Below are 20,988 nucleotides of genomic sequence, written 5' to 3'. Positions count from 1 at the left end.
ATATACAAATGGGTTTGACACAATGGATGGATGGATGGATTATGACAAGGGTTGTACAAGCCCCCAAAATGATTTTTTAATGGGTTTTTGGATTTATTTCAAAAGATACCTAGACACAGGTCCCATACCCTGCCCTGATTTCCATGGGGGCAGTACACAGTATAATCTGTAGACCAACAAATTCTCTCTAGTTCCTTCACTTTCCTACTCTGTGCAGTCTACAAATATGCAGGTGACAGCCACAAACATTTCTATAAACTTTCCAATTCCGTCGCCTTCCGTCATCACAGTACTTCCTTTTCTCTCTAGGTTTAGTCTGACCAAATGTTTATAATAGGAGCTGAGAATATGACTCTACTCGTTTTTCTAGCCCACAGGTTTCAATTACAGCTGTAAACACTGAGATCTCCAACCCCAGCAGGATGACCCATTCAAGACTACAGCCAAACATAACACAGGCCTCGCCTCTACTCAAGTCTGATCTGCAGCCGTAGAAATAAAGTTCCCAAGCTCCAAATTTTGGAGGGGGTGGCGGGGATGGGAATGAGCTTTTAGATCAGCCATGAATTATATCTGCTTCCCCTGGACAGATCACAGAGGAGTGGTAGGTCAAGTTTAGTAAGAGCGTCTCTACTTGCTCTACCCTACTTAGGGAGCTCATTGCCCAGCGCCAATCTCTAATGATATCACTTCAGTAATTTGCCACGTAATTACTTCCTCCTCTTACGTGACTACAACCAAGAAAGTGTGAGTTCTGTAGGGTGGGTGTTACAGTAACCTTTCTGATGCACAGAAATTAGAGTGCTGAGAGCGAAAGCGTCAGGGAGCGCTGAGCCTTGCGTCTGCTACACTTTCATTCAGCCCACTGAAGCCTAGCAACATGCGACCAGACAACGCTAAAACTCAAGTGTAGTGTTTAACCGCAGCTTTACAAAAGAAAACAAACCACCTCACGCAGACGTTCTGTAACGAAAGCAGGAATAAGGGGAGGAAGGCAACTCCAGAAAAAGGAATTCAAGATTTTAAAAACATTTTTATATAGAAATATTGTACAAAGATTTTACAACATAGCAAATCATTATGTCAACCTGTAGAAAGATGAAAAGGATTACTTCAATGACAAAGAAAGTGCTCATGGCCACATAGTACAGTCTCTGTGAAAGTGCATAGAGTTTAGCCAGAGTACCACACAGGTACAGGCACGTTGCAAAATGACTTGTAAAACAGTTTTTTAAAAATACATATAAAAGGGTTTTCCCCCACCCCTCTCCTTCTCAAAGACTTTGGAAAGAAACACACTTATGAACATTCTTTCTCTACAACTATGTAAAATTAACTCCTGGGTATAAACCAGTAAGAGGAAAAATGCTCTGAGTATGTTCAAGCAAGTGGTTTGTAAAGTAAAACCTTTCCAAGCGTGTGTGCTTTCTTTCTACATTAACTTCCCGGGCTTAAGACTTATTTTCCCAAGAAGCAGAAGCTCATTAAGGATGGGAGCCTGAAGTAAATTTGGACCTCACTCTTCTGGGTGGATGCTGGCTTCTAGTTTTCATGACCAAACTATTAGCATGTGATACTTAAAGACGACTAGCATATTTGAAGTTCTTATGTACCCACTGTTAGAAATCTACTTTACAGCTTTGCATGCAGCCATTTAATGCAGTGCTATATATGCTGATTACAATATGTTGCCCTCTAAGATAAAAACAGGAAGGTGTGTCCTCTTATTGATTTCATAAATGCTATTAGCCAATTCTAACTGAGTTGTTCCACATACACTTATGTCCCTTAAGACCCACAGTAAGAGTAAGGAGCTGTCAAACTTTAGCCTTCATACTTAGAGCAGAATTTGTTTTTGTCATTTAAATGTGAATATGATACCAAAACACTACTCTGGAATGATTTCTAGGGGAAACCAACTTATCTGAACTTTAGTACCAGTAATAAATATCTGCCAAAGGGCAATGAATTCACACAACGAATCACTCTTTTATGTCAAACTTTATCCGCTCGTGAGAAATGGGTAAACTTATGTGACTAGTTTATTTTCTGTGTGTAAATGGGTTGTTTTCATCTTGCTATGTCAGGCATACTAGCCAGCTCGTTTCTGCTGACTTTGGTTTCTTAGATACCTCGTAGCCCTCGAGGGACAGCTGTGGTAAAACTAGAGAGCAACATCCAACAATTTAAAGAAACTTTATAAAGCATAAAATAAGCACATGCACGCTACATAGTCTAGTAACAGGGACAGCAACAATTAAACTGTTTTATACAACAGATGTATTAGATTGCGTTTCACCGATGACTTCTTTTTCATTAGGGCCACAAACACAGAGCTGGTTGCCCAGAGATTTTTGGGCAAATCGGAAATACAGAATGTGGCCCATTGCCACAAAGGAGACTGAAATCAATACAAGCAAGCCAAAAGCTTCAGGGTTCGGAGCCAAAATGACCATGATGAAATGCACAAGGTCAAGAAGGTAGTTCATGGAGTTCTGGACACCATTAATAATGCCTCTTTCAGATTCATCGACATTTTCTTGGAGCAGCTGTGTCACAGTTAAATCAAAAGCCCAAAGACCTGTTAAAAGAAAAAAAAGACCGAATGTTAATTTATAACATACATGGCAAATTTATAGGCATAAATCAGATATCATATGCTCAATACCCATTTTGGCTCTATTGTTTTATGCTTTTAACCACAGTCTTGCATAGAGAATTATTTTTCATTTATAAATCCTATGTTATTAACGGCTTCAAGAAATCATTTCTATTCCCTGGCCAATAAATGCTTAAATTCTGTTCTCCTGTGACTCTTGATACAACAGAAGTAAAACTCTAAAATCATAAATCCTGCTGTAAGTACTAGCATCTTTTTGAAAGCTGAAAATCAGTGGACCCAGTAGATTGTTATGGTTAAGGTATAAGGAAACTTTAAACCATTAATACGTTTACTGCTTGGGTTCCAAAGCCCCATACAATAAAGCTGTCTTGCTTCAATATTAATGCCTGATAAATTAATGAATATGCTTTGTATCACCAGATAAATATGGTTTCATTTCAAGAAAGAAATTGACCAGGGATAATTCATTTCTATTAATGATTACTTAAAGTTTGCTTTGTAAGAAGCCTTTACACTAAGTTTTCTTCCAGGGCTATAAAACCCATTTATGTGGCAAAGTATATGTAATGCACATCAATCAAAGGACCTTTAATGTTATTTTTTTGTCTAACTATACCTCTTTTTAATACCAAAACACATTTTTTTTTAACCTCAGCTGATAGAAATGATCTCTGAATTATAGTTCTTTAGGTAGGGTTAGAGCAAGAGTCTAAATTGCTAAATAGCATTAAAATAACGATAGCTATTATCTATTTTTCACAAAGAATAAAGAGACAAGAATACGCCTAGCATGCTCATTTAGAACATATTTTCATATACACACACGACACAGTTCTCACAGTTAGAAACTGGCTCATACATAATGGATTTTGCGTGCATTAACATCCGAGGGAGCAGTTACAGGGCACTTCTGAAGTGAATTCTCTGTACACGAATGGCAACGTGATGCTGTTTAGCTCATTAACATACAAAAGGAGCTTTCTTACCCACTCTAGCAGCAATGACCCCTGCGAACAGCAGACTGACGGAGAGGATGGGCACGGATTGAGGACTCATCTCTGGAACGTGATCAGTAGGACTGGACCCGTTTGCCGTGTGCATTTCAGAGGTAAAGATGGCTTCGGGTATTTTCGTTGGTGGACGTGTGGGCAGTGGCTCTCCTTGAATGAACCTAGTACGGATATCTTGGAAAGGAGAAACAGACAAGTCCAAAGGACTTCCGGGCATGAATACAGAGACCACACACAAGCTCAAAGAGGCAAACTGTGCAAATCCTGAGATCAGACCAGTGCGGATCAGGCCAAATTTTCGGCGGAGCCAAGTAAAAGCCACAGTTCCCATGATTCCGGCTATGGCTGAAGCGCCCATCAAAATGCTGAGGATGGATCCGCTCAGTCCCTGAGTGTAGGCGTACCCCGTGGTGATGCAGTCGAAGCCCAGGACAGTCATGTAGAGGAAAGCAAGACCCAGGCCAGCCAGAAACACAGACTGGTTGTAATAGGAGACCCAGCCGTTCCGGAAGGTGCGGAAGGGCTCGGCAAGCTGGGAGGCACAGCCCTGCTCCTGCTTCTGGACGTCAGAGTCCGTCTCGCCCATCAGCTGAGTTCCCTCCATGGGCTTCTGCTCAGTATCTGGTCACAAAGAGATGGCATCATTTTCAACAGAGGGAAAGGGGGAGTTGCTGGGAGCATAAAATAAACTCATCTTACTTAGCACTTTTTCTTCTCCTCCGCTGCCTTTCCCCTGAGTACCCTTGGTTAAGACATTGTATCTGTTCTGTTACTAATGAGACTTCTAGCCAGGTGGAATTTTTAAGTAGCACTTAGGTTACATAAGTAAAATACAAGCAATTCCTATTCCTATTCGCCTCCTCCTACCCCACCTGTCCCTTCCTCCCCAGTCTCTCTAATGGAAATTATACTAACAAAAGTAATTTGCAGGCGAATGTAGCAGGTAAAACATTAAAAATATTTAAATCTAGGAAAATACGAAGTTTTATTTTCTGGGGCCTTGATAAGATTCCGTTTACCTGGAAGCCCAACTTCCTTTTTCCTCCTTGGGAATGTCCACCCCCACGTCCTCACTCCCTTCCACTGCACGACATTGTTAAATTGTTTCTCCAGACTCCTATGAACTCTTGTCCTCCTTTTCTACCGTTCCTCCCATTCTTCCTTTGCCCTGCCATCCCTCTTTGTGATGGGTCAGCATCCCATGCCAGTCCCTTCACATCCAACCCACGGCTGTCCCCCAAGCCCTATCAGGGCTGGGCATTGCCCCATCCACCAAGTGCTAGTCTTAGCCTGGTTCAGGTCCTTTACTTGGAATAAAACGTCACGCAAAGTGAAAACAGTTTGGTTTCTGCCAGCATTCAAAATCGGAGCATCAGAGTAAAAGGACTGATCACCTGACAGTAAGGACATTGCTGGGGCTGAAACGGATGACTTGAAGCAAAATGTGTTTGAATTGTTGATGCAAAACTCACGATCCGATCTATCACCTCAATCACAAAATTTGGGATAAAACCAGATGCACCCCTCTCCCTCATACATACACAAAGAACTGGCCTTCTTGCTGAATTTACCTTTGTGTGCGTTCAGCTGTTTCAGTTCCGTTTCTTCCACTTTAAGAGTAACTTTGACAGCTAGAGCAGGGGTTTTCTGGTACACTTTCCAGAGCAGAAAGTACTCCACACACATGGATACCAAATTCCATCCCGAAATGAACCCACAGCCAATGACTGGGGAGCCAAACGTCATAATCTGGCCAACAGCCATGGGGGCCAAGATGTTGGTTAACTGATCAATCCTTCGAATTGTAGCATTCATATCTACGGAGGCGGATGAAAAGGGCAGGTAAGTGTGGAAATTGCTCTGCATAACAGGTATCAATTCAGTGTGTTGGTCCTTATATTGTAAACTTCTAAAAGCATTCAGTGGGTAAGCCATTTTACTAGAAAACCAATTTTGTTTGTATTAAATCACATTGAATTTTCCCTAAAATAATTATTCCCTTGGGATTTTAAAATTAGTCTAGTCCCAACTTTTAATATGAGTAGAAGTCAATATACATTTTTTCAATGTATATTTACTGATTACTTATTAAGAACTAGCAATGTGCTAGGCACTGTGAAGGACAATAAGACACTATCCCTTCTCGTTCCTGTAAATAAAAGATAATATATCATCAAGCACATACTATGCAGTATATAGTAGATGTCCATTGGATGCTACCATCAAAAAAAAAGGAGAAAATATAGCAACGTCTCAGAAGAAAAGGGTAAGGAAAGACTCACTACAAAAGGAGAGCTTCGAGCAGAACCTCAAGCAAGAAAAGACAAATGAGTGAGGCAAATGGCTATTAGTAGAGGAAAATGCCACAGCCCGGGGAGGGCGAAGTCCTCCTGCAGGCGAAGCCCGTCCGCAGTGTCCCAGGCACAGAAAGTAGAGCAGCGGGGCCGGACACGAGTGAGGGATGAGGGCAGGCACGGCATGAATGGGGGGAAACGGAGGCAGCAGCGCTAGAGTCATCTAGGAAAGTAAGAGAAGGTAGGGACCAGGGTAGGGAGTCTGATCATCGGGCAACATGGAAGAGCCTACATGAACCCAGAGACCACAGACATGAACTTTAAGTGAGAGCTGGGAGCGGAGGTGTGGGTTTTTCTCCAACCATGCTCAACTGCGGAGTGCTGGGTTTAACCGCGGTCTCAACGAACAAGAGCACAGGAGGGAATCCAGTGAAGGCGTGGGAGCTAGCAGGTGAGTGGGTAGTCATAGGGCCTGGCCCTGGAACTGAAGCAGAGTAAGTAAGGGTGGCAATAGAAGGGTCTATGAGCAGGGCTGGAAGGTGCCCGAGAGCTGTGGGGATAGTTGGGGTTAGTGTGGGAAAAGGAGGAGCCGCGAGCTCAAGAGCGGGGTGCCTAAGACTGAATTTATGGAACAGAAGGATTTACTAATGACGACAAGTCTCAGGGTACCACCACGGAAATGTACAGCCGAGTCAGGGGTGGAGGACACCGAGGGAAAGGAAGTCAAGGGAAATGACTGACTTTCTCTGTCTCACAAAGCAGAGTGAAAATGTATGAGGCAACCCTTTAGCAATCGTGCAGGCTCCTTAAGAGTAGGGCGTGACTAATAAGGGCATCAGCACACATTTGCCTTTATTCTCTCTCTAGCTCTTCCAGGCCCTCAATTTCATTCCAATTAGTCCTGGAGTGTAGACGGCTTGCTTGATAACAGGAGAACTTTGGCATAGTTCACCTTTCACTGGAGAGGCAAAGGCAGTTGGCGCTGATCTGCCACATGACCGTTTCTGCAGAGGCTTCATCCCCTCCCTCCCTTGCCTCCCACTGACAAAGGCCCCAGGTGATGTGCTAACAGAGAGGCACAGATGTGATCCAAACAACCGGGCAGTTTGAATCCACAAAGGAAAGATGGCATGCATGCAAATCTCTAAATGCAGAGGAACAAAAACCAGTATTTTAGTTTGAAATTAACCTACTCTACCTCGGTTTTCTCAAAGCCATGAATGTCTAGCTTCAACTCTATACTTTAAAGGTTAATAATATTCAGGTGTCAGAATTGTAGTTCCCAAGGAACAATAAAAAAGCTTTTATTTTTCCAAAGCAGAATGAGTTTAATCAAAACAAACAAACAAACAAAAAGCTAATCATTTTTTGGTATCGGGACAGAAGAAATCAACCTTGAACATTCAAACATATTCTCTCCACTATCTGTATTTATTCTGATAAAAGGCACACAAAGTGAGCTCATACAATGTCAATTAAACTATTTTCAGCGACAGTTGTTTTGGCCAGAACATGGACCGGAAGTAACTAGTTGCTCCCCGTGCTGTGGACTCAGTGCCAATTCATACTTCAAATCTCAGCCCCATAAGCCTGAATTATTCCTGACCTCAGCAGGCACAACTGTGTTAGAGACAATAGCAGAGATGCTCACACACCCACTGGAGTCACTTCCAAGCGCACTTTTCCCTTCTCGCTTTTACTTTTATTTCTGCTCCTTCTTTTCCTTGGCTCAACTTTTATTCTGCTGTATGGTGCACCAAAATGTTCAGTGAGATCTGGTTCTCCCCTAAACTAGAGAAGGCTCTATATGAAGCATGGGTTTTAAATAACATGAATTCTGAGGTTATAACTTTAGAAGAGACAGCATGTGTACCCCAACCTGGAAGTGGAAAAATAGCACTTACTAAAAACTAGTTCATAGTGGACAAATGCTCAACAGCTTAGCCTTGAGAAATTCCACAACATTGGGAAGCTACAGGTTGATTTAGATGATTAGTCTAATAATAATCACATAGAGAGGAGCCTATGGGAGATGGCCAGTCACATGTGTTTTTCTTTGTGCTTGCTGTAGGATATGACAAAGTTATTTGAGGTTGATTGATGCATTCATCTGTTCATCCACTCAGAACAAGTGAACGATTCTGAGTAAATTTCTCTTTACAGAGCAAATCTCCAAAATATCTGAACATAGATTTATTTTTAAATGCTAGATGAATCAAAAAGAGTTCAGCTGAGAAATTCAGATTAGAGGAAATTGCATTAAAAAGTCAACATTTTTCCAAAATATATTCCAACACATCTGTGACATTTTTCAAAACCTATACCTTGGACAATGTCCACGCTGCACCTTTTCATCATATTCAGTCAATCGGCACACTGCACGGACAGTCTAATAAAAAGGACTCCATGAAGAAAAACGCAGCCGCGGAATTAGAGACTCACTAACAACCTGTGATACGCACACGACGCATCTTGCCAGCTTAACAGTAGGACTTGAAGCATTTAATGGTGAATATCAAAGACTACATATAGTCTTCAGTACACCTTAAAGAAAATGAAAATCCTCACAACTGGATACTTAAGTAACCTCATGATCAACAATGAAAAGATCGAAGTTATTAAGGATTTAAATTTACTTGGACTCCAAAATCAATGCACACAGAAGAGCAGTTAAGAAATCAAATGGCATACGACATTGGCCAAATCTGCTGCAAAAAAACTGCTTTAAAAGGGTTACAGAGCAAATATGACACCTGGAGGACTAAGCTGTGCCCTAGCCAAGCCAGGGCATCTTCACTTGCCCCGTATCCTACACAAACACAGGGCAATAAACAAGGAACACTGAAGAAGTGACACATCTGAGTTACGGTACTAGCAAAGGATACAGAACATAGAGTGCACTACCGGAAGTCTGTCTTGGAAGAAGTACAGTCAGAATGCTTCTTGGAAGCAAGAATGGTGAGACTTGCCTCACATTCTGTGGACATATAATCAGAAGGGATCAGTGCCTGGAGAAGGGCATCCTGCTTGGTAAAATAGAGGGTCAACAAACTATAGGACGGTCCTTAATGAGAGGAATTTCACAGGGGCTGAAACAACGGATTTAAACATGCCTCAGGATTGGACACCACTTTGTTCTATTGTCCACAGGTTGCTAAGGGTCAGAATCAATTTCACAGCACCTCTGAACAACATGCTTTCTTCCTTTTTGAATTGCAAAACATAGACATGAATTACATGAACAACAGAAAGCAAATAGAGACAATAGACAAAGCCTTTTCTTATCCTTTAGCAAGATAAAAATAGATATGAAGATTTTCCTTATTAATAAATGATCCAAGGGGGGGGGGTTAAAAAATAAAGAGCTCAAGAAAGAATCCCCTACAGTCCAGACTCAATTGTGTTAAGTTCATCATCCCTACTGCCCACTGAGCCAATTCTAACTTATGTTGACCCTACACAGGACAGAATAGAACTTCTTGGGGGTTCTAGACTGTCAATCTTACAGGAGTAAGTAGTCTCCCTTTCTCCTGATGAGTTTGAACCGCCAACCTTGTCATCAGTCCAATGGTTAAGCACCAGGATTCCTTGAGCTCATTGTAAGGCACATACAAACCTCTAACCTCACTGTAGTGTTTCTATTTCAATTATGTTTACTACTACCGCAAAGTGATGACTCAATCTAATTCTTCTTGTTCTAGGAATGCCGTAACTTTGTCCCCTTCTTTGACTCCTTCCTTCCATCAAGTTTTCCCAATATTATGCTCTAGGTAAGCAAGTTGCTTGTTAACCCCAGCACATAATCTTGACTCTGAGCCCTAAGATAAACCAAGTCACTCACCAGTATATTGTCTGTCAGAATGACCGGGCAATGTATTTGTGACCTCCATTATCACACTGACCAGAGAGTGAAATCAAATGATCTGACGAATAGGGAGACGTACTCTTTCTCCTGCATTCTGTGTAATTATCCATCCAACATGTATCTGTGTGTTTTATGGAGGATGGGCAGAAAAATATAGAGTGACGTATGTGATTCTAAACCCAGGCAATATTGTTCTAATAGGAGATGTTGCATTGTTTAGTATTTCTATGGCCACTCATCTATGTTTTCAATGGACAACTAAGATGGCAGGTGTCTTAAAAATTGCATTCTGTCCTCGGTTTCTTTAGTATCTGTAATAGTACCTAGTCTATAACCTCACACATACTATAGTAATGGCTACTGATTACAACTTTAAAGTTGAAGAAATTAAATTCTTGAGTCTCTTTTAGAGTTAAGTTGATTACATTTGGTCTAGAGAAAATAACATCCACCGTGTGACTGATACAGAATTTAGCCCATATTGAATAGTCCCTTTCGAACTATTAAGGCAACATTTGGTAACCGTTAACAGAATTTGTTTTTTATTAGAAGATCATTTTATTAGGGGCTCTTACGGCTCTTATAACAATCCATATGTCAGTTGTATCGAGCATATTTGTACATATGTTGTCATCATTATTTTCTAAACATTTACTTTCTATTTGAGCCCTTGGTTCCTCTTTATCCCTCAGAATTTTTTTTTAAAAGAGAGTTGAAATGAGGATATTCTATTTTTTTAAGTTTTCATAAAAGAGAAATTAACTATTCAAAAAATTAGGTTCATAGCACATTTTTACTGACAATGACAATATAATAAAGATAAAAATATTTCAACCTGTTACCTCAAAAATAGTCAAAACAACCAAAAAAGTCAAATCTCATTAAATAATACTGATTAACAAAATAATAATAATTTATAAATTACCAAGGGTTCATGGGGGAGTGGGGAGCGGGGAGGGAGAGGAAAAAATTGAGGAGCTGATACCAAGGGCTCAAGTAGAAAGCACATGTTTTGAGAATGATGAGGGCAACAAATGTACTTGACATACAATGGATGTATGTATGGATTGTGATAAGAGTTGTATGAGCCCCTAATACAATGATTTTTTAAAAAATACAACATGAAGCTTAGTTTCAAAGAAAATATAATCTGAAATTTTACTGATAGAAAAATACAAATGTTTTCTATTTAAACAAAGATGATAAAACTAAAAGTTTACAGAAAATAAGGAGAAAATTAAATATGAAAAAAATACTGATTAAAAGTAAATCCTAATTCAATTGAAAAGAGAAAACCAAAGTACCTGCTAATTTGCTTCTGTCTCCTCCTGCAACGACGACAATCCAGTCCCTCTGGATGGTGATTGTGGTGGCGGTGCTGGCCAAATTGGCAATGTTTGCAATAGTGATGATCATGATGTAGCAGGAAGTCTGCGGAGGCAAAGGAACACGTTGAGCAGAATCACCAACTGCATTACCCTACGGCCTACTGCATTGTACAGGGTAGTTTTAAATGGTCTTGGTCACAAAGTAAGACATTCTAGTTTTCATTTTTAAATGATTTTACTTTTCCATGTGGAAAAAGAGAGGTTATTGCCAGTGGTCCATTTAAGGGGTATAAATCTCCTATTCTGTATCATTTGTAGTAGATAGGTACTGCAAAGATTATAATAATTGGATTTAAAAACAAACAAACCTTTTTCCTGCAAATACTGCCCCAGAAAAGAACCCGAAGGAAGGAATGAGAAGATCTGCATTCCAAAAAGATGATATTTCAATAGCAGGACACTAGGTAATCAACTAATTACTTTGCCCTAGTGTTTTTATCAAGAAAATGAAGGATTCACAACCAAACTGAGTGCCACTGACTCCGTTCTGACTCAAAGCGCCTACAGGAGTAGAACGCACTGCTTCTCCCACGGAGTAGTGGAGGTTTCCCGGGCCCAGAGTGTGGCTGACTGCACCACCAGGGTTTCTTCAAATGAAGGGCTAGATGAAGAAGAGTACGAAGGGCCTTCTCCCTAGCTTTCCAGGTCTGTAGGGACAATCCAAACATATACAAAAGACTCAGAGGTCACACCAAACCCATTGCTTCCCACCCCATCATATGTCTCTCTTTTCCTTCGAGATACCATGGAATCTTAACCTGAGGCATTGTCGATTTAATATCCTCCAACATAAATACAGTTCCTACTGGAGGAACACAAACATGACATAAATGGCATATCTTTTACAGTGAGAACAAATTACATATTAATACTGAAACAGAAAACAGCTCAAATTACATGTGGAATTTATGAAAACGGCATTACAAACCTACAGGTGTATGGAGGAATATTAAAGTAGGCACAGATATCAATGTTAAAGATCACATTTACCAAAAAACGCCTCCTGTCCTCTAGGGTTTTTTGTCTTTTTACCACTACCAGGTGTTCCATTTTCGGAAATCGAGTATCTCATTCAGAACTTACAAGAACCCATCCATGGTACATGGTCAACAGCGCGTCTTTATGTAGGAAAACCATCATCAAGATGATTCCACACAGGATCACTGACACATTCTGGACCACCAGTGCAGTCTGGGCCACTGTCAAGGAAATAAAAAGCAAAGTGTTCACAACACCAAACTTCTCAGGAGGTTGTGTTTTTAGCCATATATCACTGCTCAACGACTTTAAGGCCCATGCACAATTATTACAAGAGGAAAAGTCTCCTGGAGTAACTAATCCTGCCCCGACTACCTGAAATATCCAAATGATGAGGATGGTTAAAGTTGTAACGGACCAGCTAAAGTGGTAGACGCAGGATGGTGAAGCCCTCACAATGTCTCCTCTATCTACTGAGGTCATTCCTAAAGACAATTTTCACCTAGTTTATTCTCTTGAAAGCTTACTGCTAGAAATAGAAGTATGATTACATGGAGGCGATCCCTCTTTTATCTCTTTGTGGCTAAAGCATGCGCCTAGCTACAACAGGTTCTGGGCCCCAGGGCCAACGACATCTGATAAGAATGCAAACGGGAAGGACAAACAGACGAAAAAAAGAGTCCACTGCTTTTGGTGTGCCCATGCTAAGAAATGCTAAGCTATAAATAGCTTTCCTCGTGGGAAACGGGAGATTTCATCTAGACAGTGGTTCTTCAACCTTCCCAATGCCCTGACCCTTTAATACAGTTCCGTGACCCTTTAATACAGTTTCTCGTGTTATGGTGACCCCAGCCATAAAATTGTTTTCATTGCTACTTCATCACTGTAATTTTGCTACTGTTATGAATTCGGGCGACCCCTGTGAAAGGGTTGTTCAACCCCCAAAGGTTGAGAACCGCTGATCTAAAGGCAACCATGTGGAGTAAGGGCAGGAAAGAACCCCACACCTGACAGTCTTTTCTGTCATTGGTGGATGATCTAAAGAAAGATATCCAATCTCCCAGGCAACTGTAAGGTGAAGACGGTAGTAACTGCCTTTCTTATTTTACTGGGTCATTATAATGCGCAAATAAAATACTTTTGAAAATCTATCGAGCACTGCATATGTAATGTATAATTATAGGTCTTGCCTCCTAGGATAATAAAGCTCATATTGGCTTGAAACATCCTATGGAAGCATTAAACCAAATTAAATAGCTTCCTGAAAGTGGCTTGAATTAAAAGGCCACCATGTAACTCAAGCATTCATTCAGTCATTGTGCTAGGACTGAGTAGCAGCTCCACGAAGTCTCAGTGTCTGGGAGTGAGCAGCAGACAAGTATGTGAACAGAAATACAACAGTATGGCTGCAGTAGCTCAGTGCAGCTTAACTGGGTCTCCTGGGCTCAGACAAAGCAACGGCTACTGCAGTGTGGAGACAGCAAGGACAGGTCCTCGTGGAGGGTTGACACCGAAGCTGATTGCACAGAAGAAGTGGGAGATAACGATCCCACACTAGTCTTCTTCCAACTCAGCATGCTTTCCTGACCCGCAACCATTACACCCAACGACCACACGGTGAATGGTTCCAATATGCAATATTGCTATATTCCTACGTATGACAGTCTAAAACATTAGGGATTGCTCGTTTTTCTATAGGCATTCTGGTCTACCCATTCTCAAAAAAGAAAAACGTGTGTCTTGACTGTTTTACTAATAGCATCAAAGCCTAGACTTTGGTGATCCGGGCTGCCGTGCATCTAGGCGCAGTCACTGTAGGAAACTACCTCTATCATTCTTTCCCGAGTGTCTGAGGCAAACATAGCAGGTCTTGGTATGACCCACTGGGCAATTCAAGAGCATTTTGCTTTCAACAATTGCCCAATATCCTGGAGAATCAAACTGCTCAATTGCTTTCTCTCCTGCATAAAACACAATGATCTCGGTATTAATGCTCAGGAATAAATGCTATTAGTATTTCTTATTTTTTTCCTAGAAAATTATAATTCCGTCTGAGATAATAATTTAGTCTCAGCTATTCTCCCTTAAATCTATATGAGATTTTAAATTCTCCTCCTACCACACTCATCCACACCAGTTTTGAATCAGAGTGATCCAGAGGACTGATTTTAAAGACATCCTAAGCAGAGTACATGAGAGGAACTCATGCTTAGAAAGGAAACCGGCAGCAAGCAAACGTTTATGTTGTACATGGTTCCCAGAGGAGTACTAAGATGTCATGTGGACAGTGAAAATGGTGGCACGACTCGAAGAACATAAGCACTCTCATTAAATTGTACATGGAACTACGACTGAATCGCTCTGTTTTGCTGTGTATAGTCTCAATAATGAGAACGATAAGAACATGTTAAGTGCTAAGCCTTTCATCGTTACCATCTACAATTTATGAGCAGCTGAAGATTTTTTTTTAAAGTTTTTTTCATTAGCACAAGTATTCTGGAATCTCTGTTTTTTTTGAAGAGGCTACAAGACTCTCCAGCAGAGATTCTGCCACCAAGCGTTCTCTCCCTCAAGGCAGGGCAAACACGACAGACACTCAGCGCGCTGTCACAGTGGTTGATCTTGGTTTGTTTTTCCCCTCTGATATAGAAGTAGCTCACGCACTGGTCCCCTTAGAAACAAGGGCTTAGTTATGTGTAACAACACTCACCTTTAAGCCTGGCATTCTTATCCACCCAATTACCAATGATGGCTCCCATGAACAGAACAGACCCTGCCACCACCAGGCCGTAGACCGCAGTCAAGAGAAGGCTGTTTCCATAGAGCTCTACCAGAAACACAGAGACCGCAAAGTGCCACATTCGATCTCCCTTAAAGAAGGAAAGAAGAGGTTTGATGAGATCCTTTTCTTTTCCAGTCCAGTGAACGCAGGAAGCTGCTTCCTTATCAAAAGGACACTTTCTGGCTGACATCTTGAGGCTTTCCAAGTCAACAATTCTTGTATGGATTGAACATTGGGCAGGCATGTAAATGTTCTCACTCGTTTACTCAGTAAACGCTAAAAGCGATCATTTTAACACATACAAACATTTTATCAATCTGGAGAAAATAGGGTTTCCTGATTCAAGATATTTTCAGACAAAATCCCTTGCTCCTCTGCGTCAAGTTGTTCCTTGAGCCTAGAATTTGCATATTGACGTAGAGGTATAAAAGTTGCTACTTAACCAGAACTAAATGGCAGTGTAATTCAGAAACATTAGTAAGCTTTTAATGCAAAGAAAAGAGTCAACTGCTGGGCTTATAAAGCCACAGGAATTGACTAGACTTGAGGATATGAGCTCTGAACGTTCATTGCCTTCTAATGCCCTGAAATCTCCGCTCTGGTAACACAGACGGTTACATGCTGGGTTGCTAACCCCAAGGTCAGCCTCACCAACGGCTCCACAGGAGACAGGTGAGCCTTGCTACCCCAGGGAGAGTTTACAGCCTCACAAACCCACGGGGCTAGTTCTACTGTCTGATAGGGTCTCTATGCATCAAAATTGACTCGATGGGATTGAATTTGGTTTTTGGTTAGACTCTATTTCATAAATAAACTTCAAAGTCAAACAACAGCAGTGATTAGAAAGCCAGATGTAATTGATCCAAACTCCCATTGCTCTGAAGAAAAAGACAAAAACACATCAATGTCCCAAAGAAGACATTGTTTCCTGAGAAACTGTCCCATTTCTGATTATAAAAACTCACCTTCACTGCCACTGAGTCAGTACTGACTCATATCGAGACCCTGTATGTCAGACCAGAACTGCCCCTTAGGCTTTCTGAAGCCGCAGCTATTTACTGGAATCGAGGTTCATCTTTCTCCGAGGAGTCCCTGGGAGCTTTAAACTTCTGCCCTTGCATAACCAGTACGCCACCAGCATGCTGTCTTAGCATAAAGGGTCAGATGTACTATTTAAATATGGCTCTTTCTTATTTTCGCCTCCTACTTTTTTTCCCAAATGCATTTGTTTCCAGATCCCTCTAGAGCAGGCCAGCAACACAAAAGTTTTCTCTCTTGCTTAACCCTGTATAGCCTACCACCTCCTTGAAGAAGAAGAACAAAACTTTCCAGTTCCCAATTTCCAAGGGAGCCACTAAAGTCACAGCTTCTAAGCTCACAAAGAACCCAGGAATCAGGTAGCGTCGAACTCAATGTTGCACAAATATCCGAGCTCAAGCCCACCCGTTCCTTCCTCCGTCCATTTCCTGCCCTCTCCACAGGCTCCCATCCTCCTTGGATGATTTGTGTACATGCCTATCGACCACCATTGGGCTGAAAGCTGAATGTCTACTGATGCTCTGTGAATGAGAATGCTCACGGTCATTAACCCACTTAATAAATACTCATAAAGAAGTTACTGTATACTCAAAACTGTTACAGGTACTGAAGTTTCAGCAGTAAGCAAAAATCAAGGTCTACATTTGCATGTAACTTATATTGCAATTGAGGAGAGAGCCAAGATAAATCTACACAGAGAAAGGGGTAGAAAGTGCTACGAGGGGAAACAAAGAAGAGGGGCTTGGGAAGCGATGACAGAGGTTTCTAGAAGCAGAGGCCGAGGGTGTGGGGGCTGGGGCTCTGCAGACATCTGTAGTACCCAGGCACACAGACACAGCCCAGAGGGTCGTGACCTAAGATCTATCTCTGAGATTATGCCATTGCTGCCCCCTTGTAAAATGTTTAGTTACCGTTTCATGACTAAAGATGTATTTTCAGCCCACACAAAATTATATTATCAGCTCTTCCATAGGAGAATACACGGACAGGGGGCACTGTCCTCTAAGCGCGAGGTCCTAGTCACAAGATGAGATTTTCAGAAACTATTGTGACCACCTTTTACTCGTTTTCTTAATCTTAACTCATCAGTGGGTCTAGTGTGCCTCCTGGTACCCCCACTTGTTTTCTGAGTAGAACTGTGCTCCCGAGCGTGTTCATGGCCCTGACCTTCCCAAAGCTGCGGCTTTCTGCCAAAGCAGACGCAAACTTTGGCTAGTCGCTGACCATTTCACTGGGCTATTTAGAGCCTCCTCTTAGTCCCTGACACTTAAAACATTAAACTGGGAAAAGCAAACAGGGTTTGAATTTATGAAAGTAGTTTCGCAAAATCCCAGCTGTTTTGGAAAAGAAACAACCCGCAACTCCACCACTGTGTTGACATAAACGTGTAGTCATCTACCCCTTTCTCACCTCTGGAGAGACAGGAACGTGCATTTCCAATGATCTATCTATGAACTGCCAGTCAATAACCTAGCTTAATCATTTTCCAAGGCATGGGTACAGACTTCCTCAGGCAATAGCTTGCATTCCTGTCTTATGGACAATCCCATCAACATTTCCTTTTTTAAAAAAATGCCATTCAGAATTTGTTCTCTCAAAAAAGTTTTCCCTGACTTATGGTACTTTCCAGTTAAATATTATATGTGGCATATGAATCCACTATACCTGTATTTTTTGCTTGTAAGTCACAAAGGGTAATTACTTAATTTTAAAGATTATTATTATTATTAAATGCACAAATTCCTTTAGAAATTATTCTCTTCTGCTTGTTTGTTTTTGGTTGGTGAAGGCCCTCCAAAACATGGATAACTCTTTCACAGCCAAACAGGAAGTCAGAGGAAGAGTTATGAACCAGCTGCTGATTCATGACAGTTTTCAAGATAGCCTGCGATGCCCCACACATAGCTCACTGCAGAGAGAACCGAAAGACCAAACTGTTTGTCACTCGGGTATTTGCTCTTGGGGTCACTTAGAGTTAAACGAACTTTCAAGGGCCGTTATTAGCCTACGGCCATAAGTCACTCTACCTTGCTATTATATTTTCTTCGCAGGGAAGCCTGCTAGAATTTACATATCAACAAAAGAACAGACCATTGCTTTACAAGGTAAAAGAATAGAAGGGATGAGGCATTCATTCATTGTTAACAGATTTCACCATTTACTAAGCTCAGTGATACAGCATAAAATTGATCAACAATGTAAAAATCCTCATCCTGGATAACCCGTCTTTGGATATTTGTCAACCTACAATTTTTTTTAAAAAAATTGTTATCACCTCTGGGACCATATCTTCAGTGAAAACAGTTTTTTCATTATTCTATATTTCATTATCTCATTGTTAGCTGCATGGCAAAGCTCACAGTTGGCCTTAATGCGTCGGGCCCCAAGAAAAGGAAACATGAAATTGCGCAACATGTTGTAAGCATTACTGTGCATCTATCACACTTACCCAGGTGGACAGGGAATGGCCAAGGTAGAGAAGGAATTTCGCAGAGGTCAGGTAGTTTCCTAAAGAACCTACAAAGACATACAGTGGAAAGGTGAAAATGCACAGGCACTTGAGTCGAGCTTACAGTGCTTTGTCATTTGCTTTTTTATTAAAACATGACCATTAAACACTATCTGGGGGGGGTGGGGGGAGGGGATAAGTCATGCCCATTTTGCCAAGAATGGATTCACTGAATTTATCTAATGAGGACTCACTTAAATTCAGCATTGCCTATTGGTCAATAACTGCCAAACTTCACTTACAAGTGACGAAAGCTCTTGTTTCAACATTCTTCAACTTCATTTTTTGGAACAACAATCCGGAGCGCCAGAAACAACTTCATCCTTGCCTGTGGCGAGCACCTGGGCCTACACCTTTCTTCCTCAACCCCCACCAAGGCCCGAGGGGCTACAAAGCACCTCACCTAACAGCTGAGTCCCATGACCCTCAAACTTGCGTGCAGGAATGAAGCGTCTCCAAAGGGCCCCAGTTCGTTTCCACCACAGGCGCTTGGTCAAGAAACTCACCGCAGCATCCTTCCCCGCGGGTTTGATCTTTGGGCCGGCTCATGTCACCAAGGGACCCCCTCGCTTGCTCTCCTGCTGCTGGTGTCGCTGCGGCTGCGCGTCGAGGTGCGTGTTGTTCACAGGAGTGCAAAGGACAGAAGATAGCACCGCTCAAAGCCACCGGCGTCGCGCCCAAGGACCTCGCCGACGACTAGGTGCTGCAGCAGCGAGGAAAGGGGCCCGGGGGTCTTTCAGTCTTCTTTCCAAACTTAGCCAACACTGTAGCTGAAGTCGGAAAGGAAAAGCCTTATGGAAGCGGGCGGGGCGCGCACCACACGGCCAGAGAGCCGGACGCCGCGCTGCACACCGCCACCCCAACGCGCTGGCCTCCCGGCCGGCCCGCACTTTTATCGGGTCGGGGGCGGAGCTCCGGGCCGCCGCCGCCGCCGGGGGGAGGGGCCGCCCTCTGCTCCGGGCCCGCCGGACCGCCCCGCGGCGCCCGCCCGGCTCCCGGCTCGCGGCCACCCTGCGCGGGGCCGCCCTCGCCGCGGGAGTCGCCCGCCGGCGCCCGGGGCCGCGGCCGTAAACAACCTGCGCGCCCCGCGGGCCGCCGCCCGGCCCTCCACTCGCCGCGCTTGCCTGCTCGGGGCGCGGGGCGCGCGGGGCGGGGGGCGCGGGGCGCGGGGCGCGCTGGGGGGCGCTGGGCGCGCGGGGGGCGCTGGGGGCGCGCGGGGGGCGCGGGGGGCGCGGGGCGCGGGGGGCGCGGGGCGCGGGGCGCGGGGCGCGGGGGCGCGGGGGGCGCGGGGCGCGGGGGGGCGCGGGGGGCGCGCCCCGTGGGCCGCCGGTGCCGAGAGGCTTTGCGCTCAGCGAAGCTTCAGGTGATTGGGGTCATTGCGTCGTCTCCACGACCTGGGCGTTTGGGGGACAGCGTGGCCGCCCGGCAATCCCTGAATAAAGGCTCTGGCTTGAGAGCTTTTTTTTTTTTCTTTTTCTTTAAATGCAATTTAAAATTTTTCATTTTATTGGGGGTTCGTACAACCCTCATCACCATGCATCCATCCATGGTGTCCAGCACACTTGTACATTGGTTGCCCTCATCATTTTTTTTTTAATGTGTAAGTTTCTGGCCGCTTTCCTGGCCTTTCTGGACCTGTCGCCAAAAATGGCGTTCTTTGTCAGGGTTGCAGAGAAGGGTGTCCCCCAAAGAAAGAGAATCAAAGGCTGATTTCACATTGATTCTGCGTCTCAGCAACCCTACAGGACAGGGTACAAGGACTCCAGGGATTCCGAATAGGGGCCCTAGTGGTTACACCTTAGGCTGCTTACCACAAGGTCAGCAGTTCAAAACCATCAGCGCCCCCAAGGGAGAAAGATGAAGCTGTCTACTCCCGTATTTTCTACCCTGACTAGGATGCCTCTCTGCGAAGGAATTGACTCGATGGCCGCGAGAGGGTTTCTGCAGCTGTAAATCTATTCTGCGAAGGAGAACTGCTGTCCTTGTGGTTAGCAGCCCCACGCTATGGCCACCGTGCCACCAGGGCTCCTTAAAGGGCAGGACCTGGCGCAGGAGCAAGTCTCAGAGCCTCTCAGGAATAACCCAAAGCTTGGGAAAGCCAGGCCTAACAGAGTTAATGGCCACCTCTCAGGACAAAACTCTAGTTGCCAAATCCTCCCAGGGGGCTTTAGGGAGAAGGAGGTATCCCCGGAGGCATTTCCCTCCACCACCAACCCCTCTCCCTCACACTCTCCCCCCCATTCTCCCCACCTAAAGCTCCGGAAATGCAGTTACCTGGAATACCGGTTATCCCAGTTGGGTCCCTGGGTCTGTCCCTCTCCAGATACTATTCAGTGGCTTCCCAGGGGGGCAGGCGTGTGGCTCTAAAAAAAAGAAGAACAAATCCCACCTAGCTTAAATTAAGTTTCCCTTAACTTTGCCACTTTCCTCCCACTGAGCCTTCCTAGTCCACAGTGCCAGGTGGGTAACCTTGTCCTTCTCAAGCTCACCAAAAGCCATGG

At 43.4% G+C, this 20,988-nt stretch overlaps 1 protein-coding gene across 1 annotated transcript; it reads right to left on the bottom strand.

The window, feature by feature from the left end:
• Positions 1-1,013: 1,013 nt before the first annotated feature.
• Positions 1,014-19,359, bottom strand: SLC40A1 (solute carrier family 40 member 1). Its single transcript, XM_075529194.1, has 8 exons — positions 18,994-19,359; positions 18,428-18,495; positions 14,869-15,028; positions 12,264-12,379; positions 11,097-11,223; positions 5,205-5,450; positions 3,610-4,254; positions 1,014-2,581 (listed from the first exon to the last, which is right to left on the bottom strand). The coding sequence occupies exons 1-8, from the start codon at positions 19,034-19,036 to the stop codon at positions 2,268-2,270; spliced, it is 1,719 nt and encodes a 572-aa protein (XP_075385309.1). The 5' UTR covers positions 19,037-19,359; the 3' UTR covers positions 1,014-2,267.
• Positions 19,360-20,988: the final 1,629 nt, after the last annotated feature.

This window comes from Tenrec ecaudatus, chromosome 13 (assembly GCF_050624435.1).
Source record: "Tenrec ecaudatus isolate mTenEca1 chromosome 13, mTenEca1.hap1, whole genome shotgun sequence".
NCBI classification, from domain to species: Eukaryota; Metazoa; Chordata; class Mammalia; order Afrosoricida; family Tenrecidae; genus Tenrec; species Tenrec ecaudatus.
The sequence above is the reverse complement of the archived record's forward strand: the minus strand, read 5'-3'. Positions and strand labels throughout refer to the sequence as shown.